At 37.4% G+C, this 19,648-nt stretch overlaps 1 protein-coding gene across 5 annotated transcripts in view; it reads right to left on the bottom strand.

Annotated features, from left to right (window-relative positions):
* Positions 1–19,648, bottom strand: part of LOC134336674 (peripheral-type benzodiazepine receptor-associated protein 1) — a 321,894-nt gene that overhangs the window by 28,109 nt on the left and 274,137 nt on the right. For 3 of the 5 annotated variants that reach the window (XM_063031030.1, XM_063031029.1, XM_063031031.1), the window contains exons 20-23: positions 16,249–16,476; positions 7,874–7,997; positions 6,428–6,612; positions 3,960–4,128 (exon numbers count right to left, since the gene is read on the bottom strand). In XM_063031030.1, the coding sequence (XP_062887100.1) occupies positions 3,960–4,128; positions 6,428–6,612; positions 7,874–7,997; positions 16,249–16,476 (706 nt within the window). Of the gene's footprint in view, positions 1–3,959; positions 4,129–6,427; positions 6,613–7,873; positions 7,998–15,210; positions 16,477–19,648 lie in introns of all 5 variants that reach the window. The other 2 variants (XM_063031028.1, XM_063031032.1) reach the window with 2 other exon arrangements.

Genomic DNA, 19,648 nt, shown 5'->3' with positions numbered 1-19,648 from the left:
TGGAGCTTGACGCCGGGTTTCAGCCCAAAATGTCAACAACTTCTTTCTTCCCACCAGTGCTGTTGACCTGCTGAGTTCTTTCAGCAGGTTGTGTGAGGGACCATCAATCGGTAGGTTATTAATAAATGCCGCTGATCATTTTGTTGATGATGAAAAGTACTGTGGCAACAACCAATCATTTAACATGTCCTGTATTTTAGAAACTGCCTGGGCAACGTTCAAAAAGTTGCTGGAAGATGCTGTTGATGTAGTTGTATTGGAATGATTTAGTTAGATGCAATCTGCCCTGGAATCAATCTCATGTCACCTGGTCTTCTCATCCTAACTGGATCTCATGACAGCTGAGATCAAGTGGGATTTTTTTTAGCCTTCTCTGCACCTGGTACATCAGCCATGTAAAAATTCCATGCAGGAAGCTCAGAGTGATCAGTTACCTAGAACTTCTGTTGAATGATAGCTACAACTGATGTGCTACAGTTTACCATCATTAAGAATGAGGACATTCACTATACTAGTTCTACTCATTAGTTGCTAATTGCTAAAAGTGCATGTTACTATACTACAGAGCTAATATAGCTTTAGTCTGGAGCTTGCTAATTCTACTCTTTAACACCTTTGTAGTTCAGCTTTCAAGCTTTATCAGATTGATGTTTATTTTGAGTTAAGACTGGTGCTGCTCTTGCCAAATTTTCTTTCCAACTCAATGAATCAGACCAGGATTGCTCCCTGACTTAATGGTAATGGTAAAATAAAGGATATGTTGAGCCATAAGATCATAGACTGTGGTGTAGCCAATGTCCAATGAACCCTAATGCTTTGTGAATGTTCAATTTTGAGCTTTTTTTAAAAATAAAAAACAGTATCCCAATCAGCATAATGATAGTACTACACAACAATTGGAGGAGTTATTGATCCTAATGCAGGGTTTTGATCCAAAACATCAAAAATTTCTTTCCTCCCACAGATGCTACTCAACCTACTGAGTTCCTCCAGCAGATTATTTGTTGCTCCAGCATTAACAGAGTCAGAATTGTATGGGTGTAGTCGAGAAACATCCAAGTTAGATATAATAATCAAGCTGTGGTAACTGTCTCATAGTTCCTACTTCAGATAAAGTTCCTAATAGCAATGTGGATGATGCTTTAGTCCACGTTCAAACCCATTTTTTATCCACTTTCTGCTTCTGCATTTCAGAATTGTGGTTTAAAATGTGAGAAATGTACAGAATCAATTGCTAACATACTATCAAGCTGATTGTAACAGTTTGTAAGTTTTAAACAAGATTCTGATGAAGGCTGAAAATAATTAAGAACATTATCAGCCGTGATCTGGAGTATCCTTGTGACTGCCCCAATACCATTTTATTAAGGATGCCCCAATATGTACTAGACACAGATGTAGTTCCAGTACCAACTTCTCAATTCATCAACCTTCTTGACTGACCATATCCATAGTGCCTTGAAAAAGTATTCATCCCCCACAACTATTTTCACTTTACTATCTCATTTTCTAAATTTAAAATATAGCTAATTAGGACTTTTTGAGCTAGTGTACAAAACATTGTGCATCATGCCAAATCAATAAGAAAAATTCCAAAATCTGTCAACAATTTACTAAAAAATTTAAAATCTACATTGTGAGCCTGAAAAAGTATTCATCTCCTTTGTAATTACTATGCTAACTTTCCTCAGGTGCAATACACTCTATTACCTGACCAACTCACCCAATTTGTTGATGTAGAAAATTGATTTCAGTGAATTCATAATTAATACTCCCTCTCTCTGTAAGGTCTAACAGTATGGTAAATGTTCAACAGTCTAACCCAAAATGAAAACAAGAGCATCCAAGACAAGTCAGGGAAATGATTACAGAGAAGCACAAATCTGAAAAAGTATACAAGGCCATCTTAAGGGCACTGAACATACCTTAGAGCTCAGTGTAGTCCATCATGCAAAAAAATATGAAACTACAGCTATACTTACTAGGTCAGGCACTCCTCTAAACATAGTCACCAAAGACAAATGGCACTTGTAAGAGAGGCTATAGTGACGGCAACAGTAACCCCGAGTGAGCTGCAAATGGAGATGATGTTCATGACTCCACAATCTCTAAGGCCTTGCACAAAAAGGAGGAGTGGCAAGGAAGAAGCCCTGGCTAAAAAAAATGTATATCCTTGCCCATAAGGACTCTGCAAAGTGTCACTTAGAAAATACTGTAAAGATGTAGAAGATCTTGTGGTTGGATGAGACTAAAGTGGAACTTTCTGGCCACAACAATAAGCAATACATGTGCCGTAAATCTAGTACTCTGCATCATCCAGGTAGCACCATTCCTATTGTAAAGTGTGGTCGAAGTAGCATCATGCTATGAGGACGCTGTTCAGTAGCAGGGACTGGAAACCTGGTCAGAATTGATGGGAAGAATGCTGCTAAATATAGAGAGATCCTAGATAAAAACCTGCTAGCCTCTGCCAGAAAGCTTAAACTGGGGATGAAGTTTCTTCTTCAAGCAGGACATTGAGCTAAACACACTGCCAAAGCAAACATCGAGCGGCTTCAAATGAAAAAAATTAATGTCATTGAGTGTCCCAGTCAGAGTCCTCACCTTAACCCAATTGAACATTTCTGGCAAGACCTTAAGATTGCTGTCCACTTAAGTTCCCCAACGAACCTGGCATAGCTTGAACAGCAAACGTGAGGAAATCCACAGATGTTGGAAATGCAAGCAACACACACAAAAAGCTAGAGTTCAGCAGGCCAGGCAGCATCTATAGATAAGAGGCTGAGACCCTTCATCAGGACTGAAAAAAGGGATGAGAAATCAGAATAAGAAGGTGGGGGGAGGGGGAGCAACTTTGCAAGGAGGAATAGCAAGTATTGCTCCATCACATTGGGCAAAACTAATAGAGACTTATCCAAAAAGACTACTGGCTGTTACAGCTGTGAAAGGTAGTTAAACAAGTATTGAGCAAAGGGGGATGAAAACTTTTGAAGTGCTGACATTTCAGGTTTTGAATATTTAGTTTTTCATGCTTTACAATTTTCCATGTTTTTTGAGGCTCTACCATTACAAAAGGAGTTCGTGATTCACAAATAATTCTTTCAATTAAATTGATCAATATCCCTGGCTGTAATCTTTATTTATCTGAACAAAGTGTCGGGGCTGAATACTTTTGCAAGGCACTCTATGTGACTGCATGCAGTCACTGATTGAACTGAGCATGTATTGGATCTTGGTTATTGAAAATAATGGTGTCTCTGTATCCTCTGGAATAGCCATTGATATTTTGGACAGCACAGATGCACATAACTTCAGCAAGTCCAACTAGGGCACAGATTGTTTGAAAGAGTGTTTACCGTAATCTGAATTCTTTTGGAACTCATTGCTGTGTTAAGAAAATGGAACATTCATTTATGTAATCAAGATGCAACTACTATCAAGAAATTAAGAATTCAGCTAAGTTCAGATGGAAACTCCTAATCCACTTAAAGCTCTTAATTCTTATTAAGTAATCATAATGCAGCTACTCTTTGATTTATGACTGGTTCATTTATATCTTTTGGCTAAATATAGATTTTTATATGTATTTTTCACTCTCATGAACATCAAGCTACTGCCCAGAGGAATACAAAATGTCAAGAATTATTTTGCCTAGCCTTTGTGATTTATGACATTTTGTTTCACGAAAGCTTACACCTTTTCGTACACTGAGAAATATCTGATTACCTAGCGAAGTTAATAGTTATACAAGAGCATTATTTTCAGGGCAAAAAAAGTTCCCAAAAGATGTTTTTTTTTAAAACTGTAACACATAGAAACCCAGTCAAGGGAAATATCATTCCTGCATCTACTCTATTAAGTTCTGTGCTGATCATTTTAAAGTTAATCTTATTTTTTGTCAGCTTGAAAACTGAATATAATAAGATGAAGAATCATCATCACTGCAGTACATTACTCACCCAGCTCCTCCATCGTGGTACTGGGAACCAGGTAACCCCGTTGTAACAGCTGCTCCATCACATCATCATCATCCACTTGGATTTCTGAGACCATGTTACATGGCACAAAGCCAGTCTGGCCATTTGCCTCTCCACGGTAAAACCCATCAGCATCCTTATCACCAAATATCTGCAAAGAAATTATTCAGAATGGAGATCCCTCTCACAGTCTCACCCTCAGTTTAGCACTTTTGCAGTTCATTTCCACCTTTCTGTTCTTCCTTCGCCCAGGATTCAATTTCTTATAAGGAAGGAGAGTTAACCAGACAGGATATTTCCACAATTAGTACTAATGTTGTTCTGTAGAACACATATTCTTATGGAATAACGTCCTTCACCTATGCATCTGCTCCCTCAAACTACCTCCCCTAAAGTAGTACCAGTGCTTATATCCAATGACACAAGGCTGAAGCAGAAATTCAACCAGCTAAGAGAATTTCACAATTTAGAAAAGATGAAGATTACAGATTTTTGATAATATTTTACTTTATTTGTTTTTACATTTGCCAAACATTTTGACACAAAGACTGGAACATACTAAATGAAATATAAAGTGGAAAGCAGTTTAAAAAATAATTCCACCAAAAAGTGGCACATTCTGAGAGCTAGTTGTTTAAACCTCAGAGTTTCAAAGAAAGTGGGTGAGGAAATTAGATTTTAATCATGATCTTTCAAAGTTCACTTGATTCAAGGAAATGTACTTTACATTGCAAACTTTTATCTGTAACTCCATTGTTTGAGAAAGGCAAGAGAGACAAACTAGGAAGTTATATGATAAATTTAATACTGTAAACAGAATCATTCAGCACTTAAAAGATATTTATGCTGATGGGGACAGTCAACATGGTTTCATCATTTTTTAAAGTAATTAAAATAGGAGTCAGGGCTATGTCCATGAAAATGGTTAAATGGACTGCTAGAAAGCATTCTATAATCCACACAAGAGATGGTTCACAAAGATTAAGTAAATCATGGCCTGGCCAGGAGATTGGTTAGGCAGTAAATGACAGAAAATAAAGATAATGGGTATGCACTTCAATAGGAAGGAAGCAACATTCAAAGATCTGTGCTGGGCATTAACTATTCATGGCATAAATACCTTAACAGAAGATGAAAAGCAAAAAATGAGCAAAAATCTAACAGAAGACATAAAATGATAGGAAATACTCAACAAGTTAGTACACATCTCCAGGAAGGGAAACACAGTCAACAACTCAGATTGACAAACCTTCACCAGAACAGGGAAAGAGGAAAATGAAACTCAGTGAGCTGCATGGGGTTGGGGGAAGAGACATCTCTGATACAGTAAAAACCAGGGTTATCATAGGGTTAAGCTATGGGTAGGGTGATTCTGGGGGCCACCCATGTTAAGGATAATGGGGAGAGAGGAGTGTTTGTGCATCCTGACTATCTAGCAAGCTAACAACCAGCTCTATATTAAGTTCAAAATTCAGACTGAAGACTGAAGAATATGTTTACCAAGTTCTGTGAGGCAGTAGTGTTGAATGCTGAACTGAATTCCAGAAACAGCATTCTGACATAAGTGTCTTTGTTTTCTAAGTGTGTCAGGGCCATGTGCATGACAAAAGCTATGGAATCTGCTGTACAGTAGTTCTATTGTTGAGTGTCCAATGTGGCAGGTATGAGATTTTTGATATGTGCTAGTTCAAAGCACTTCGTGATGATTTGTGTCTGTGTCACTGGATGGTAATTGTTAAAATAGGAGTCAGGGCTATGTCCATGAAAATGGTTAAATGAAGGTGTAGAGTTAATTGATACAGAGATGATGGTGGTGGATTTGAAGCATATAGGGACAGCACAAACAAGAAAAAATCTGCAGATGCTGGAAATCCAAGCAACAAACGCAAAATGCTGAAGGAACAGGCCAGGCAGCGTCTATGGAAAAAACTAAACAGTTGATGTTTTTGGCCAAGACACTTCATCAGGGTGAAAAAATAGTTGCTGCATCACTGGTGGTTGTGAAGGAAAGTGCTGTAAGTGCTGTAATGATGGGAAAGGTGGGCCAGGGAACTGTGAAAGACAAGTCCCTGTGAAATGCAGAAATGAGAGGAGGCGGTTAAGATATGTCTGGTGATGAAATATTTTTGAAGCTAGCAGAAATTGATGTGTTTAATGTAGAAGAGCTCTTTAATAAATAATTAAATTGTAACTACCCCAATTTAAAACAGAGATGTTTGTCAAGACATATCAAACGGAATTCTAAGTACAATTGCTTGATATAGAAATAACTGCAGTGGTTAGATTACAGTTGATAATCAAAAGTAGTTTATTAATTCACCAACAGTGAGTAAAAGCCTCTAATATTGCAATCTCCCTCCTCGGTATAGACTGTACCTGCAATTTGCTTTCTTTCTCTGTTCTCTGAAGGAAGCAGGGTTGGAAGTGACATATGGATGCAACGCTCTCACCTTTAGGATCTGGCTTTCCTTAAATGCCAACTCCTCCTCAGCAGCATCTGGGTTCGGTGACATGGTTGCAGGATCATAATCAAACAAAGCCACAAAGATGCGAACAAGGACATCATCCACTCTCCCTTTTGACTCTATCTCCTTATGTCCATCAAGAATTGAACCCTCTTGACTTATGCACACATCTGCATGTGAAATTGAAATCAAGGGGTTGAAAATGATCAACATTGTTCAAATTACTTTCACTCTCAACACCTTATGTAATTTCTCTACGGACAGTAAATATGTCAGAGAGGCACACTCAAGACACCTATACTGCTAATACTTTCTCCAACATCTTATTGCTACACCTTGCTCAAGCTGAAGATAAGGTATTACATGTTCTGAAATGCACCATCAGCAATACTGGTTATAAAAATGTTCTTTGTCGATGGTGCCAGACTATATCCCATATGTTTGTGGAAATGAGAGCAAAACTAATATTTCCTGATAAGGTGATGTAATCATGGAAACATGGACATTGTTCTGAAATAGTAACCCTATGCTTTGTCAGAATACAAAATCTGCAGCCATTGAAACCAGATATTGCTGTGATGCAGGTGAGCTCCGTCATGTATGTGCAAGTTTGATATACAAGGATGCACTTCGACATCTCCATAAGATTATTTTACATTGCTTTTCTCCTCTGTGACCTTCATCACAAGACCAATAACGTCATTGGAGGACCAGCATCCTAGGTAGCACAGTATGTTTATTTCAGTATACGCTACATCAATTTCCAAGACCTAGTGCCCACACAAGTATACCAGTTAAATAGGTTCAAGGACAGAAGTAGCCTTATCAGTGGTATCAATATCTTGAGACCAAATAAAAACATCAGAAACCAACCATTTCTCTGTACCCTATAAAATCTATATTTTAAAACATCCTCCATTAAAACACTATAATTCTCCTCTGCTCTAACTATATCAGCCTGTACACGTATAAGAGGTACTAGGTTTATTTTTATATCACATCATATGGTGAATGTGTTGTCTCCACCTTCCCTATCATTCCTGTAGTTAGGAAGCAAAAACTGGATCCAGTAGTTCACTTGTAGTTATACCAAGGTATTAAATAAATTTATTTGCTTGCTGATTATAGTCAATGTCCCTGACTTCTATGGTGTCTGAATCTACTAGTTAGTGTTATTTGAATCAGTATAACTGTGATGTTGTTACTACAAATGAACCCTCAAGATCCATAATTGTGCTTACCCTATTCAATTCAGCAGACTCCATCTTCCAAGCAACTGACTTTTTAATTCTTTGAAATATCCCCCAATGAATAGCTCTTAAAAACTAGGGCAGCATTTAAGACTTATTTTTATGTAGGAGATGCAAACCACAAGGCTTTTGATGTAATTTTGAAAGGTGAAGGCTGTTGTGAAGGAAGACCGATACATACCCTTTGAAGTGAACAACTCCCCTCTACTGGGGCCAAGCGGTGTGCTGTTATTGGGATTTAAAGATCGTACTGCAGGTGAGTCAGGAGCACAGGGAGAGCCTGAATCTATATCTACTGCAAACCCCTGCAAACAATCAACAAAGAAAGAGCAAAGCAATAGTATGTGAAAAATAGAGTATTACACACGTTTATTTTCTAGCTTACATATGATCAGACTTTGATCTACTTGCACCTGAATCAGTGTATCTATTATAAACTAACATTCTGGTACCAGAAAAATCAATTTGTCATACTCCAATAAACTCACAGGTTCTTGCATTTCAAAAAAATTACTGAATCTCTTACAGTCACCTGTTCAAAGTTCATACAGCAGTAAATCAAGCAGTCATCCCAAAAAGCTCACCTCAACTGCACACTAGAAAACTCGTTATTCAGAGACCAATAGACACTGTACATTTATGTTAATTATCATCGACTGATGTTTGCCTGCACACATATTCTCTGTCCTTAGCCATGGATTATTGAAGTTTTCACACATACTTTATGTTTGTCTAAAGGTGTTGGCATCTAAAGGTTCTGCTTTCCATTTAAAATGCTTCATGACTGTCAACACATTAAGCTTGGTAAACTGTTTATATTGATGGAAGTTCTGGGAATGGATACCAGTCATTGGGTACTCCTTTCCTGCATGTGAGCCAATATTAGTGCTTGATTATATGAATTTCTGCTAAACCAATATTAGTTATTTCATACATTTATTTCATAAATTAAAAGCTTATTTAAAAAGATACACAACCATAAAAGAATAGTCTTTCACAAAGGCTGAGTTTATTAGCCAGAAAACTATAATAATTCATAGTTGAACAGGTCATCAAGTCCTTGCCAATATTTGCAAAGCAATCCCACAAGTCTAACTGCTTCTCTCCTCATGTCTCTGTAGCCCTACAACCTATTCTCCTTCATGTCACTTTTGATTTACTTACTACTGATGTACATTAAGGGATAATTTAGGTAGTGAGTTAACTTGTCAGCACACTTTGAGATGTGAGAGGAAAATCTGTCCCTTTTGTTAAGGCCCCAGTAGAACCCCAATCAAAGACCAGAAAAACATACAAACTCCAGAATAACAAGGTCAAGATTGACACCCAGCCTTTGGAGCTGTACCAACATGCCACCTAAGATCCATATACTTATATATTAAATTTTATAGCCTTTTCTGACAACATAGGTTTGGCCTCTCAGAGCAATCCCTGCCCTCCATAATTCCCCATCTTACAAATACCTTGATCAAAAGCATACGTTTTTCATGACTCATATCAATAACCCCTACATCCTCTCTTGCACTGTAATTCAAACACTATCACCATGTACGGTATATCAAGCTCTCATCTGATTAGGCTCATGCATGGTCATGTATTTATATGATCAATGGTCCCATATAGTTGCTTCAATTCATGATAATAAGTTCCATATGATTACCTTCCATTGTGGTACAGATCATAAATTTGAGCCAGTTATTTTTTCAATTGGACTAATATGGATTTGAACTGAAGCTATTAAGTATATTACACTTTTATATTAAAAGGTCTGGGTAAAATGTTGGCTGCCATGGATGAAAGTACAGATTCAATCGGTTTTCACCACAGTTTGCTTGTTCTAGTAGTGATATTATTAAAGGAACTGCCATTTGTTTGGCTTTATGAAGAAGCTCTCTTTTTTTTAGTAGCTTAGGATTATTTTCCAAGATGTTCAAGAATCTATTCAATCAGTAATTAGTAAAAATAAAGGATCTGAAATCAATTCCTTTCCTGGGATACTGTGAGATTGGAGCACTGTGCAGCTACAATTACACTGCTATGCCCCTCATGGTAGAGATCAACATTTGAAGTGGCAAAGCCCAAGTCACTGCAGCCAAACTACATAAACACTGCAAGAACAGCAAACAGTCCAAAGCCAACAGACAGGGTTTACAAGAAGGATCAAGTAATTCAGCAGTGACCTCAATGAACAAAACAAATGACCCCTACAATCAAGAATGGTAGGAGAATTTGGAAGTTTCTGTGAATGAGAATCAATGGCTTATGTGTGGACACAAAAGAATCTGGAGATAGATCTTCAGAACATCATCTACATTTATCTGCTTCATGACTTTACACCAAGCAAGCTTCATATTCTAGTGAGCATACCACTGTCACTCATTATGTAACTGCTAACTAAGTCCTTGAGCCAGATAAAAATGGCAACATTTGGGTGTGGCTTATGAGACATGCTTGAGTCTCTGTGATGGATGGTCAACAAACAGACCATTGTAGTGGTCTTATTATACGTAAAAACTACGTATAATGCCTCAACAGTTTTACACATCTCATTCATTATGTGAAGAAGAATTTCAAGCCCACAGACATGGGTCTGGAGCCCAGGAACAGGTGGACCAGCGATAAAAGGGTCACTCAAGATATTATGAAAATGGGTTATGCCATACTTTCAGTTACAGTGGATTCTGATTATCCAAAACGCGGCTGCCCAAATTAGCCAAAGTTTCATGGAAATATTTGAAAAAGATATATAAAAAAAATGTATTTAAATGAAATACAGAACAAATTAAAACACTACCAACAGTACTACAGTACTATAAAACTGTGTGTTAGTGCCTAATAGTTATTGACAGAGGAATTCATCCAGTGTATGTAATGAACAAAATCAGTGCAAACACCTAGAGCAGATAATGGATTGCCTTCATACAATACTTTCAATGATTGCATCCTCCAAACTTTCATTTTCAATGTAACATTCAAAATGATTGCTGATACCATCAAATTCTTCATAGTTTCTAACTTGTTAGAGTAGTGAAATAATCTCATTTTCACTCCTGGCCATTTCTGACATCTCCAAGCCTAAACGCTTAAAACTGCAGTGAGCAAAACATTTCAAAATTGTTTTACTGCTTATTTCTCACCAATCATCAGTGACAAAAATCTCTGCTTTTTTAAACACACACACATAACTGACGCTGTTTAAAAACGGTTTGCTCAAAGCACAGTGTAGCATCTAACGGCCGCACAAGTGCACACAATTTACACTAATTAGAACCTGTTCAGCAACAATCTCTTGCTCCAGTTAAGCAACAGTTTCCCAAATGAATGAAGGTAATCCCGGCAATTTTCTTGATTAGTTTTTTTTTTAAAGAGTTATCTGAAGTAAGTGGCTGCCCTGATTAACTTTGATGGCCCAATTAACCGGCATCCACAGTACATTTTACTTAACTTTCTTTGGATGATAACTCTACATGGATCAATTACCCAGTGATGCTCTATAACAATGGTTAATTTTTTCATGTATGTGTGTCTGATTTAGTAGATGTCAGGAAAACCTTTAAAAATGGTTCCAGCCAATACGGAATCAGGCATTTAAACATGCTTCAAATGATCTTAAAATTGTCTCTTTTGATATCTATCTTACACCTGCATAACATAAAAACAAAATATCTATCCTGAAGCAGGCTGCCTTTACATACTGAGTAGCAAACAAGACATTCAGTCAGCCCAAACTGTAGGAAGCATCAAATGAATAACAAATTAAAACAGTGTGGTTTGATACAATCAAACTTCCTTGTACTCAAACCATTAGAGAGGATGAGATTTATAAACTTCATGGTTGCAAACTTCATTGGCACAGCAGTGGAATTCAGCTGATGCTTCACTGTTAATTTGGTCTACAAATTTTAATGTTTGAAGCATTTTCACCTGTGAATACGTGAGAGAAGTCAGCACATGGTTCCAAGGATTACTACATTTAGTTAAATCGAACAATGACGATTTTATATTTTGCATTAACTCTCCCTCCATGGTATCTGCCATTTTCTGCTAAGTCATTTTTTGGCTATTGCTCAAGAGGGGGTATTAATACCCTTGTAGTTTATATTGCTATATTTATATTCTATTCTTGGTTGGTGCAACTGTAACGAAACACAGTTTCCCTCAGGATCAATAAAGTATGACTATGACTAGTTTAGTGGTTAGCGCAACACTATTACAGCTTGGAGTGTTGGAATTACAGTTCAATTCTGGCACAATCTGTAGGAAATTACTGTATATGCTTCCCATGGAATGTGTGGGTCTCCAATTTCATCCCAGAGTCCAAGGACATAGCCAGCAAGTTAATTGGTCATCGTAAATTGTCCCGTGATTAAGTTAGGGTCAGTTGGCATTGTTGGGGCAGCATGACTCAAAGAGCCAGAATAGGCTACTCCATGCTGCATTGCTAAATAAAAAATAAATAAACAATACCAAATTTGACCCTGACTTCACTCTACATTTATATCATCTTCCAACAATGATGCTTGAATAGTTTTTGGATGCTTGGACCACCTTAATTTTCCCTTCCTCAATCCAATGATCGTCAGTGCATCAAAAATCATCCTGGGTTTACCAAGGTGTATAACCTGTGAATTAAAATTCATTTGTGCAGGTCATTTTTCCTCTGTTTTAACCAACTGGACCAACAGGAGGAGCAATGGCCTTCAACAAAATAAACTAGCTGAATGACTTGGTCTTCGAATTTGGTGCTCAATGCATGTTAAACATGTCACATATAAAATTGTTTGTGACCAGCATAGTCTAGATTCCAATAGAGGCCACAGAACTATTTCAGAACTCAAGGATAACGCAGGCAAAATCTACTATTCTTATAAATGGCCAGCATCTATGAAAAGTGTAAAAAAAATTATCTTTACCATGTAAAAATACTTAATGCATCTCCATGAATAACTCTGAATATGGAGTTGTTCGCAGTGATTGTGTGATGTGCAAAATGATCCCATAAACAGCAATAGGCAACATGGTGGTATATCTCAACATTTCATTTAAACTTGGCGGTGCAGATTTATAAAGGTTATCTGGTATATTGGAATATTTGCAACTATTTGCAACAACAGTGTACTTTTTTCAAGGAGATCAGGAAAATCATACGGAATGGTTAACATTGGCATTGGCCAATGTTAGAAATAGTGGAAAAAATCAGGATAAATTGCAGCATTACCTCACACAGGAATGTACATTTATCAGGCTGTTCAGCATCTATGTCTCTCAGAAGAAATTATTTCATCAATTGTGAATTTGTTACTTAAAATTTTCTCTTGTTTCTTGGAACATGTAATCATTCTATTTTTCTATGATTCAGGACTAAAACTGGTACATTAAAACTGATACAGTTAATATTAAAACTTAAATCAATGTCAAACTATTCACATGCAAAAAGTTATGGTTTATGAGGATCTCCTTAGTACTTCATGATTCCCAGGACAGCTGTTTCTAGACTATAAATAACCAACTTTTCAAAAAGCATCTGATGAAACTACTTTTTATTGGCACAAAAAATTGATGCGACAAGCCAATGAACGCTATAATACTAAAGTGTAGAAGACTACCTCTTATATACCAGGCCTCTCATAAACATTTAATGAATCTTCTAGTCATGAGATGCTTTTGTCTATTTAATCTCCATAAGAGCTGTACATTATTGAACTGAGATGAGAACTGCTCCGCACCTTGTAGAACACCCAGAATCTGAATTAATAAACAGCTCCTAATTCAATTAGACTAAAAAAGTGGTTGAACTCAATCAAAATCTGTTGTAGAAAGAAAACTAAAGAAAAGGACACATACATAAAAAAGATATTTAATTAATAAATTCTCACTGTAAAAAATGAACAATTAAAGTATAAAGGGTGATTTTGCACTTTGCTTGTGATAGATAATTTTCAGTGGAAAAAAACTGAATATTAATATGCATCAAAACTGCAAAGGAGTTCATTGATCTTCAAATGACTTGATCTTCTGTGAGAATTTATATATGAAATAAGATCATTATCTACTGGACCTTGAAAGAATGTGCAACACACACAAAACGCTGGAGGATCTTAGCAAGTCAGGCAGCGTCTATGGATAGGAGTAAACAGTAGATATTTAAGGCTGAAATGTTGACAGTTTAACTCCCCTCTGTAGATGCTGCCTGATATGTTGAGTCCCCCAATATTTTATGTGCATGGCCCAAGATTTCCAGCATCTGCAGAATCTCCCGTTCTCGAAAAAAATGACTTGATGTTGTAGTTGTAAACTCATAGTAATTGGAAAGTGTGGAATAAAATTCAGAATTTTCAGAATTTTCAAAAACATTTAAAAATCCCTATGAATAATACTCAATTCAGTTTAAAGGGTCAGATCACATACTATTAAAATAACTGACATCAGAAGGAATTAGTTCCACGAGCAACATTACATTCTATGCTTACATAAACATCTGCTCTCGCCCGAAGATGCAGCATCAATTGGTTTTCCAGCAGGTGTTTGATAAAATGCTACACAAAAGGTCATCACACCAGCAAGGAAGTTAGAGGACTGGGAGTAGCTAATTCACATGGATGGAAACTTACTATTAGAAAAGAGAGTTGGGATTTTCAGAGTGTCAAGGTACAACTGTGGATCAATGCTGGATTTCAGCTACTTACAATCTATACAAATAGAAGAAAAGACTAAATATTTTATAGTCCAAGTTGCTGATGAAACAAAATTATGTGGGAAAGCAGGTTGTGAGGAAGACAAGGAATAGAACTAACGTAACTGATGAGAAATGCTTTGGATTAGCCAAATCTAGAGGGACTAAATTCATGAAAGACCATTTGTGTAGCAGCTCAGATATGCAATAAAACAAAAGGGGAAACAATGACATGTCAGGCAGTTTTTTGGAAAGTGAAACAGTTAATATTCCAGGGTAAAACCCTTCATCATATGTACTCGCGTCAGTGTTAAATATGAAAAAGCAAGGTTGCAAATGCTCCGATTCCATGCCATATAGATATAGTACAGAGAATCAGGTTTCCAACTGTGAAATAGAGAAGAACCACATTGTCTATAAGGATGGTGCAAAGTGACTGATGTTTCTTGAGCCAGCTATGCAATGCCACTGAAATTTGAATTCAATTTCTGCTTTTCGTCATTACAAAGGTTTTACAGCACAAAATCATGCATGATTTGAATGAGTACCTTGAGATTTTACTTCATGTTCTGATAAATTCAAAAGATGCACTGCATCCAAGGGCAAAATAATCAATGATTAATAATTTGGCAACACTCTCAGCTTGACTGAAGGGCTAGGTTTTGTTTTAACTTTTAGTTTAGCTTATCAGTTAATGACTCAGTGTTGATGCTAAGAGGACATGTGTGCTGTTTCCAACTGCCAGCTAAAAATGAAGGTGTACATCGCTGATATAAAGCATGAGGCACACTGACAGGCACAAGAACAAAAATAAATAGTAAATGAACAGTGAGATAAACACACACCCATGTACATGCTGAATCCACAAACTCTGTCTTTGCCCTTGCCCTCGTTCTGCCCAATTCATGAGACTCCGTATTCCAAGCCTCCAACTTTTTCTCATCTTTAATTTTTCCTTTTAGTCTCCCTCGGTCATGATGTAGCTGACACCTAGGAAAAACAGCTTTATCTTTTCTTTTATGACGATGAGGAGACTTAGTGCCACCAGAGTTTGAATCAAAAACATTAGCTTCATCTGATACATGTCTTTGTCCATTCGACTGAGTAGAATCACACTGGCTGCAATGCCTATTCTCATTTTCATTGTGTTTCGAGCCACCATGTAACCAATCTGATCTCCTTTGGTCCAGGTGAATAAAATTTGAACAGAAATGTAAGTTAGGAGATAGTATTTCTTCTTCCTCCTCAGTACCATATTCTATGTCTATTTCTAGTTGTTTGTGTGACACCTGGTACCTCCTGTTGTAACGAGGGCTTCCAGTATCTGATATATTCAGCCCTTCAGTTGTAGACCTAATCTGTGTCCGAGGTTGCCTTTGTAATATGGTTGTTGGATCATCTACTGTCACAGCTAAGATATCTCTGTGGCTTTCCTCTGATTGTGATTTCTCTACAGTGGTTTCAAAGTCATAGTCATTGACAATGCTTTTATGTGTGCATTCTGAAGTCTTCCTTTTCAAACTGTGGGACCTAATACATCCTTTGGAATACCTATGATGAAATCTGGAACTGGCCTCTTCGCACCATTCTTTCTTTCTGAAGTTGCTCTTAGTGTAGTGAGTGTGTTTTTCACCTGGCTCTTGCCTGTTGCTCTGATCACATGTATACATTAAGCTTTTCTCCGAGTCCATGAACTTTAGGTCGTTTTGAGCAACATTATAACTTTTGGCATCCTGCACTAGATTTTTGCTGTTACACAGATTGATTTTGGAGACTTGTTTTTCTCTCACTTCTTGACTTTTGGTATCAACAGTTGAGTTTTGGTCTCTTAATTTGTTGTCATGAGAACTTGTTTGCATACAGTTAAATATCTGATCCTCTACCTGTACTTTCTCTTGGCAGTGGTTAGAGACCTTTTTTCCTTGTTCTTGATTTCTAGTGCTGTCTTGCTTTCTGCTGTAAATGGTCTCCTTGTCCTTGTCCTCCTCCTCCTCTTCCTCCTCCGTTAGTTCAGGAATGCTGAATAGTTTCTTACTGCAATGTTTCTGCAAAGGAAGTTCTAGAATTTTCTCCATAAACTCCTCATCGCTATCAGTTTCATACTGTTCAGGCTGTTGAGACATGGTTAACACGTACAGTGGTTGAGTGCATGCGAGGAAGGGGAGGGGAGGGAGAAAGAAAGAAAAAAAGTAAAGGTGAAAATTGAAACAAGATCAACTTAAAGCACAGCAAAGCAACAGAAATGCAAAGAGCAGCTCAAAGTAAAGCACCCAAAATTACAACAATGTAAGAAATAGCCTCAAATACAAGCACTTGCAAACCTCATATAATAATAATCTAAAATAGTCAGCGATTTCCATAATGATGACAAGAGAGACTGTAAATACTGGAGGAATTCAGCCAATCAGGTAGTATCTGTAAGAGGGGAAATGGGCAAAAGGCATTTTAGTTCAATACCTTTCTGGTCTTGACCTGAAGAATCAATTGTCCATTTCCTTCCACAGCTGCAGCCTGACCTGCGGAGTTCCTCCAGCATCTGAGTGGTTCCAAGAATGATTTGTTCACTACAGGCAGTGAAGGTGAACTCAATTGCTGATGATTAAGTGCTCATATTTTTAATTTTCAAAACTTTAAACCTTTTGGTTTACAAATATTTGAAGAGTTATTTTTAAATTTCAAAGCATTCTTTAATTGTGGAAGTTCATGTGAAATAAAATAAGTTGTTAAATAATTCGTTTCCAGTCCTTTCTTAGGATTCACTTTCAGGATCAGGGTGTCACTAGAAAGGCCAGCATTGCCCATCCCCAAATGCTCTTGATAAGATGGTGGTGAGCTAACTTCTTAAACAGCTTCATTCCTTCTGGTGAAGGTACCTTACAGTGTTGCAGTTGAATAGAGTTACAGGGATTACACCGAATGACAATGAATGGCAGCTGCCATTCTTCCAAGTTAAGATGCAGTGTGATTTGGAAAAGAAGGGGAACTTGCGGGTGGTAGTGTTATGGGCACCCGTTGCCCCTGTCCTTTTTGGTAGTAAAGTTCACAGGTTTTGCAACTGCTGTAGTAGGAATGACTAAATGCAGTGTGTCTTGAACATTGCACCCACTGCAGCCACTGTGTATTGGTGATGAAGGCTTAAGGTGGTTGAATGTATGTGGATGGGTGCTGATCAAACAGGCTGCATTGTACTAGATGATATCAAGCTTTCTGAGAGGTTCTAGTCCTGTCTTTATCCAGGTAAATGGAAGGTATTTAACCATACTCCTGATTTGTACCTTGTAGATGGTGAAAAGCTCTTGGTGTGTCAGGATGTGAACCAATTGCTACAGTATAGTCAGCATCTGACCCAAACTTTAGCCATTGTATTTATGTGACCGTTCCAGTTGAATACTTGGTCAATGATATCTGCTAGGATACTGATAATGGAGGAACTTAGCAATGGTAAGATCTTTTAATTAGAATCTGAGAATTTGAATTTAGAAGTGAGGAAGTCAAAATACAATTGTATATGGCCTTGCTGGAACTGGTGTAATGGGTTTAGCTTTGGTTGTATTCCATCACCAAGACTGGCTTGGTAGAACCACTGCAGACAGCGCTGCGAGAATACTGAAGGACATGGATGCCAGGCCAAGTTTGCAGCAGGTAGTGGGTGAACTAACATCAGGGATATACTTACTTGGTATTGTCCTCACCTATCTATCTGTGACAGATGCACATGTCCATAACCATATTAGTAGAATAACCACTTGCCCTGTTCTTGTGGAGACAAAGTTTCATCCTAACACTGGGATACCGTTCATGTAATGTGTGGGATTCCAAAGGGCTCTACAGAACAATCTCAGACACAGCTAGCTGCTAAAAAACTGGGCATCCATGTAGTACTGTAAGTCGCCATCAGAAATGTTTACCACAGTCTAACTTTTGCCTGGCACAGCCCTTATCCTGTTATTATTTTTTTAAACCAAGAGTATCAACTCTAATTCATTGTGGAGTGCAGATGGGCATGATAGGAGCAGCCTGAAAATGATGAGGTAGCAGCCTACCAAAACTGCAGTATTTATTTATTTATTGATTGATTGAGATACAGCATGGAAGGACCCTTCGGCCCTTGGATTGTGGGACGAAACTCACATGGTCATGGGGATAATGTACAAACTTCTTACAGGCAGTGGCGCGAATTGAACCATGTACTACTGTGTCTCCGCCGTGGGGAGTATCATTCAGTGTATTTGCTCAATCTGTTCTGAATAATTTCCAATCAGTAGATTACAGTACTTATAACATATTGAATCACTGTGAGATGTTCAATGATTTTCATTATTTTATGAGATCAGCAAATAAAGTGAGGACAACCTGCTTAATATTTCAAATCTTTATCTATAAGCAGCTTTTAAGAATTTCCTTGAGTACAGTATAATACAAAATACTAAATTTAAAACAACTCTGCTTCCTAATACTTTAGGTAGAAAACTGACAAAAGATCTTCAGAAATGACAGCATTGGAGTGATTCTCAGAATGCGATTACGAACAATTGTTGCTAAAAGTGACCCACTGACACAGCATACGCTGATTTAAAGCATCATCTTCAGGATGGCAACTAACAATCTCACATATTAAGGAAAAAATACCGCTCAATTATTTGGAAATCTTTTGTATTATAAGTGGATAAACAAGGCCTGGTCAGGATCTACTTGTAGGACCAAATGAATGTTTATAAAGGGAAATAAAAGCACAAGAGATCCAATATCCCAGTAGTATACTGTTTCTACCTTCACATCTGCTTTCAAAGTTTATTAAAATTTTGTATTTTGTGAAAATTTTACAAAACCAGCACATCAATAATAGTTACAACTGCAATTTTAGTCCTTCACATCAATTGTAATAGATCAATCACAAATGGATCAATCATAAAAGTGAAACTTAATAATTACTAACTAAACACACCCGCAGTTAATGGGTTTATTTAAGCTGAATTATCTTGATATACAGGTTATATAAAATATAAAAAATTATGAGAGGAAAACATAGGATAGATAGGTCGATTCTGTTTCCCATGGTAGTGGTGTCTAAAACTAGAGGACAAATGTTTAAGGTAAGAGGGAAGAGGTTCAAAGGGAATCTGAAGTTTAAACTTCACACACAAGTGTGTAAGGCAAGTGAGACTGGTATAGTCAGGCCCTATGGCAGACATTGCATGTGAGCTGTAGGGCCTATTTCTCTTTGCTTTGGAACTCCATAGCTTTATGGGCTTGTGGATCATGACAAACTGTTCTGAAGTTTGT

The sequence above is a fragment of the Mobula hypostoma genome, chromosome 23 (genome assembly GCF_963921235.1).
Source record: "Mobula hypostoma chromosome 23, sMobHyp1.1, whole genome shotgun sequence".
NCBI classification, from domain to species: Eukaryota; Metazoa; Chordata; class Chondrichthyes; order Myliobatiformes; family Myliobatidae; genus Mobula; species Mobula hypostoma.
This window is presented reverse-complemented; position numbering and strand designations above follow the sequence as displayed.